The following is a 5,911-nucleotide window of genomic DNA, read 5'->3' as shown; positions in this document are numbered from 1 at the left end:
AAAAAGGGAGCAGCTTGAGATGTACTGTCTCCTATAGGATTTGCTTTCAACACGGACAAAGAAGCAGCAGCTTGTTATCAGATTATTGAATGCATTTAAACCTTGACTGACAACTATAGAAACTTGACACACAACATGCGAACCATCTCGGCATGTAATAAGTGGTGCTAGACAGTTTTGGATGCTGAAGAAATCTGATCCAAGAAGAGAACCCCACAATAAAGAAAGGAAAACGTAAGGACTTGAACAATGTCACTACCAATCCGCCAGTGTGCAGGGTAAGACGATGCTACATAATACCAGTGTGCTGAGTCTTTGAAATCAGTATTTTACTCATTTCCCTCCTCAGGCTGGGAAGATACAGTTCTGCTGATAAATTTGTGCCAGGGACAGAGAGAAAATGAAATGATGCCTACTTTTTCTTATTTCACAAAGACCTGTTTGAAGTTGCAATATGGTATCTGTGGTCCCAGACAGATGCACAAAAAATGGAATTGAACAATGAATAGCCAGCTCTTATCTGTTCTGTGTCTGAAGGGGAAAATACATCACAAATGAATTTTGCAGGAGGGAAAGGAAAAAAAAAAGACACATATGGACATTCTCTATTACAGTAATCCCCATCGAAAGTTTATCCCAAATCACGATGAAGTTAAAGCCAATATTTCAGAAGCGATAACGGCGTAAAGAAAGCTGCTTTTCTGGAATCATCGCTAAAATGATCTGAAAATTACATTATGAGAAAAAATGATTAAACTAAGAGTTTTATTGATTATATCAGATGAAAATCTACAAAGGAAGAATTTTTCTGTTATTGCGTTTTAAATTAAAATGATAATCAAGTGTTTTTGCATTGTCAGGGCTACGGTTTGGTTGTATTATTTTGACCATGAGCAATGAAGTCTGGAGTCTGGGATTAGTGTGCCACAGCCGGTCTCTTATTTAGTGGCAGACTGGCACAAAGGGGAGTGTGGCTTCACCTGTTTGGCTGTTTGGAGCAGGGATGCTGCCTCAGCTCTGCCTGTCTGCTGAACCATCTGGTAGAAGAGCCCATCGTGGTTCTGGAGCAGCACGTAGGGTTCGTCATACTCCTGCATCCGACCGGCATCCAGAACCTGCAATCATCCATGCAGCACAATGGTGAGGGGGGGTGTATACTTTAGCTGAAGGAAAACTGACATTTCAGCTGTTTCTCTGCTGAGTGATGCACGCAGACGGAGTGGGTTGCGAATGGGGGAAACGGTAGTTCAGCACACATAGGAGCCATCATTTTATGTGACTCATGCAACAACAAGTACCGGTGCCCATTCCTGCCCGTAAGGACCGGGGACAATAAGAGCAGTCTGTTAGTAATGTGAAAGTCTAGTACGCTGACTCTGACAGACAGGAGATCAGCGAATTATCCTTGTATTTACTCAGGCATTGAAGAGTCCTGGGGTGGTCCTCAGTCAAATCCAACAATCACACCTTTTAGACTCTCTAGTAAATTACCATCATCACATGCCATGTAAACCGCACAATGAATAGTGCCAATTCAAGCAGTTTGAGAAAAGACTACAATTATATCACAGACAAATTTTAACAAGCCATGACCCCTCTTTCAGAGAGCAATGAGCAGTTTGTTCGCACTTACACGGAGCATAAAGCACTCCATCTGCTGTCATAGCCAAAAGTTTCAGCGCCGGCTACAAGTAACCCGTCTGACTTTGGACAATGCCATTCACGCATTTGACACAAGTGCAGGTGTGAAACGGTCCCGACTGCGTGGTACTTGGCCTTTCTGGGCGACGCTCTTAGCAGCCGGGCGGCCGCAAGGTCGCGCCCTGCCCTCCGCGGAGGATTAACAAATGCTGCCACAAATGGCACTAATTGGCACCTCTGCAGGCGGCAGCAGGAAAGGGCCAAAGATCAAGTGGCACAAGCCAGGGTTCAATGAGAGGGAATGCTGAGAGGGAGTAATGAGCCCAGTGGTTGCAAATTAAGTGAATTAAATGTACAGACTGAAGAATAAAGGTGTGTAAGCTCTGGATCTCAGGTGCATTAAAGAAACAAAGTAAGAAGCTAAAGTCAGGTTTAAAAAAATGCACACAACTAATTCAACATTTTCTTGTAAATAACTGTTTTGACTTTTCAGCTCAAACAGCCCCCTCATTTTAATATGCTGACATAAAGTGCTGGCTGGTGTAAATGTACTGTTTCCTTACCAGTATTTTGTCACAGTCAATGATAGTGTTGAGCCTGTGAGCAATGGTGAGGACTGTGCAGTCTTGAAACTTGTCCCGGATCGTCTGCTGGATGAGGCTGTCAGTTCTAAAAAGAGCAGGGAACACAACACCTGAGAGTAAAAAGAAGAAATCTCTCTTCCTGCAGAGCCTTGGGCAGGGATTTTACAAAAACCTGGAATAATGAGTCATCAACAGGGAAAAAAAGTGCAATACCAGACGTGCAAAATAAAGACAGCTTCCCCAATTCAATAAAAATGGTTTAGATTAGAGAGGTACATCATATTTATTGGTACTAGTCTATAGATGAAATATCAGAATTATTGTATATAATCTCAGTCGCAACATTTAACTTCAGTATGCTGACATCTGTTAAAACTTGTTGGATCATTTCTCCAACAAGCATGCTGGAACAACAACCAAGTTTTGACTATTCCAAAAAAAACAACTTTGCATTTTTTGGAAGTTGGTATCTTTTTCTAACACTTTCGGAGTCAATTTTTGAGTTTCTATATTTTTTTTATATTTTTCTAAATTTTTCCAACGACAAAGATCTTATTAATTTTTAAAAAATTTTAATTAAGCTGAAAAATAACATAAATATTTAAATTTTACAGGTCAACTATGAGTTCAAAAAGTAACACAAAAACTGACTGGTTGCTGCAAGTTGTAGCATGTCGTCTTTATTTCAATAAAGCCCTTCTGATCCACCAGTTAGCTTTTAAACCACACCTAAGCCATCAATCAGCGCACTTTAGATGCTCTGATGAGGCAGACTGCCTCGAAATGATTGTTTAAGGGATATAAAGATGGTAAAAGTTAAACAAAACAGGAAAGATTAATTTGTGGGTTCTGCACTTATCACAACAGAATAAATTGTGCTAAACTGGCAAAAGTGGAAGAGGAAAAGAAAATGTACGTACTTTATCCACTTTAGAGTTTGATCATTTTTATTTATTTAATATTCAAAATACTAGTTAACTGTAAACTTAAAAAGTTATAATGTTGTCCATCTTCATTAAATAAATAAAAAATATTTTAAGGTTTATACAGACTGGAAGTTTTTGGTTTGCTTAAAACTTTCCAGTCTGAATACACCCTAAAATCTCTTAAAACAAGAGTTCCAAAAATTAAATGTTCCTTGATCAAGTAAACTATTACAGTATATATATATATATATATATATATATATATATATATATATATATTTCTTATTTCAAGCCCATTTATCTATTCTTTTGTTGTTTATTGTTGTTGTGTTCTTTGTTTGGTCTTTTACCCTTTTTGTGTTTTTCCACTATGACTTCCAAATGACCTCTGTGGAACTGATAAAGTTTACAGAATTTAACTAAATTGCATTCAAATGAATTTAACTGAATTGTGGGTTTATCAAGAAAAAGGTTCACAATCAACATATTTCATGAATAAACATGAAAAACCTTGACTAAAAATTGACTTTGCTGCAAAGCGTTGGTTTTTAGGGTCAAATTTCAACATTTCATATTTTTAAGTTAATTAGAAAAGACAAGTTTATGAAAAATAAAAAAGTAATCTGTTAATAGAAACAATTTAATGTATTTAAACAGAAAAAAATTATGTATAATTGTAAGACAATGTGCTAATTTGCAGACCAAAAAGCACATGTGGCCACTTTTTGGAGTATTTATTTTTTCCTAAAGACGTAACTATATTGGTGATAGATTTGGTTAAATATGAATGCGAGAAAGTTTAACTCTAAAGTCTTCTCTGACCTCGGGTCCACATTGGCTGTGGCCTCGTCCAGAATAAGGATGCGGTTTTTCCGGAGGATGGCCCTGGCCAGACACACCAGCTGCCTCTGGCCCACGCTAAAGTTCGAGCCAGACTCTGTCAGAACCGCTTCCAGCTTATTGGGTAGGTCTTCCACCACGGCCTTCATCTGCACCTGCAGTGAGAGAGTGCACACCCCCAGCCCTTCATTACTCCGGCATAAAGGCGCCCTGTGGAGATGTCTTTAAAGAGCCATCCAAACACACCCATTAACTGGCTGGCTCAATGCAGAGCCAGATCCACTGATGACCTTGGCCAGGGCTCTCTTGTGACCAGCCTCTAGCTTTAATCCAGGCCACCAAACCCATTCAGAGGCAGGACCAGGAGCTGAAGCCCTTCACTGTGGGGGGAGCCTTCATCCTGGTTGCCCTGACTGCCCAAACACATCTCCCCCAGCACTTTCAATGGTTCCCCGTTACAAGCCGCACATTGAGCTGGGCCCCATGGCCCTAATGGGATTTCCCCCCATGACTTGTGGCGAGCAGGGAGGCTGAATGGCAGCATTGTACAGGGGACAGAGGGATCCCCCCCTGGGCCAGCGAGGGGGAATCATTCAGAGCCACGCTGGAGTACCTCTTGGAGTGCATTCCACAGGTCCTCATCTGTGTGCTGCCTGAAAGGGTCCAGATTCTTCCTCATGGTGCCCGTGAAGAGAACCGGGTCCTGTGGATAGATGGATATAGAAAGAGAAGGCCGTGGCCAGTTAAGATAATGACGAAGGGAAAGATGTACAAAAGGGTTAAGACAGGATTTATAGGAGACAGCTAAGCAATGCATGAGGGGAAGATGTTCACAATGGGGCTTGCTTCACTCATGAGCTTTGAGCGATTCCTTCTCCAACTATACTTCAATACATTGATCTTTTTGCTTGGAAAACCAGAGATGGGCCAGGCAAATTTTCTTGAGACTTTAGAAATTCTAATATTAAAACATAAAACTAAAGATTTGTATGAAAGCTCAGGCACACAATTGACTTTGTTTGGTCTTTTGAATGCTTTTAAAATGAAAAGGGATGCTAAAAATGGCTTCCACTTGGAAAAGGTTGATTTAATTTGATGTAAAAGTGCGGTAATGCCATCAAAACCATAAAAATGAAGACTGAGTCTGCAGTGCAGCAAATATCCATATCCAGAACTGATGCTATAGTGTTCTGATCCCATCTGAGGGAATGTAACAACTCACTCCAGATATGAATCTGACCTCAATTCAAGACAGAAGGAGTTCCCCTTCATGTAGGTCAGGTGCAGGGACTTGAGCTTCTGACTTGGACTTGAGTCGCACAGGAATCTCACATGGAGGTGTAAGATGAGATTTCAACCTTTGCTCTTTAAACAATGTTTGCTTGTCTATCTTTTTTGTTATTGATTTTTTTTTATGTGGGAGCAAAAAATAGAAGTTCTGCTACCTTTATTTAACATATTCTTGATAATCTTGCATTTTTTTTCTGTAGCGCACGTTATTCAAGTTATAAACTAGCCAATCGGATGCCTCAAAAGTATGTGGTCTCTTGTCAAACGTTCGAAACAGTAATTTAAAAAAATGATCCCGCTTTCAAGTGGTAGGGGCGTGGCCTTGTTACAAACTCACTCCTGATTGGCGAAAGTGGTTGTCATAGAAACTCTGACTCAGACCGATTCAGGCAATTACTTCCTACTGATGAAATCTGGCTCCAACATGGTGACGTCCGTATAGCGAAACCCTTTCATTGGAACCGGGTGTTACCCACTTTCAGTCCAGTTCTCATATACAGTCAGTAGTTATTATCAAGTTCCTGATGTTTGTTTTGAAGCTCCATTTTGCAGAGGTGGGACCAAGTCATTGTTTTGCAAGTCCGAGTCAAGTCCCAAGTCTTTGTCCTCAAGTCCGAGTCAAGTCCCAAG

General features: G+C 40.4%; 1 protein-coding gene across 1 annotated transcript in view; it reads right to left on the bottom strand.

Annotated features, from left to right (window-relative positions):
- The window catches only part of abcc4 (ATP-binding cassette, sub-family C (CFTR/MRP), member 4), a 46,814-nt gene that overhangs the window by 3,795 nt on the left and 37,108 nt on the right, over nucleotides 1-5,911 (bottom strand). The window contains exons 27-30 of the mRNA XM_036209691.1: nucleotides 4,605-4,694; nucleotides 3,974-4,146; nucleotides 2,205-2,310; nucleotides 981-1,115 (exon numbers count right to left, since the gene is read on the bottom strand). Coding sequence (XP_036065584.1) covers nucleotides 981-1,115; nucleotides 2,205-2,310; nucleotides 3,974-4,146; nucleotides 4,605-4,694 — 504 coding nt within the window. The remainder of the gene's footprint in view (nucleotides 1-980; nucleotides 1,116-2,204; nucleotides 2,311-3,973; nucleotides 4,147-4,604; nucleotides 4,695-5,911) is intronic.

This window comes from Oryzias melastigma, linkage group LG21, assembly GCF_002922805.2.
Source record: "Oryzias melastigma strain HK-1 linkage group LG21, ASM292280v2, whole genome shotgun sequence".
Lineage (NCBI taxonomy): Eukaryota > Metazoa > Chordata > Actinopteri > Beloniformes > Adrianichthyidae > Oryzias > Oryzias melastigma.
The sequence above is the reverse complement of the archived record's forward strand: the minus strand, read 5'-3'. Positions and strand labels throughout refer to the sequence as shown.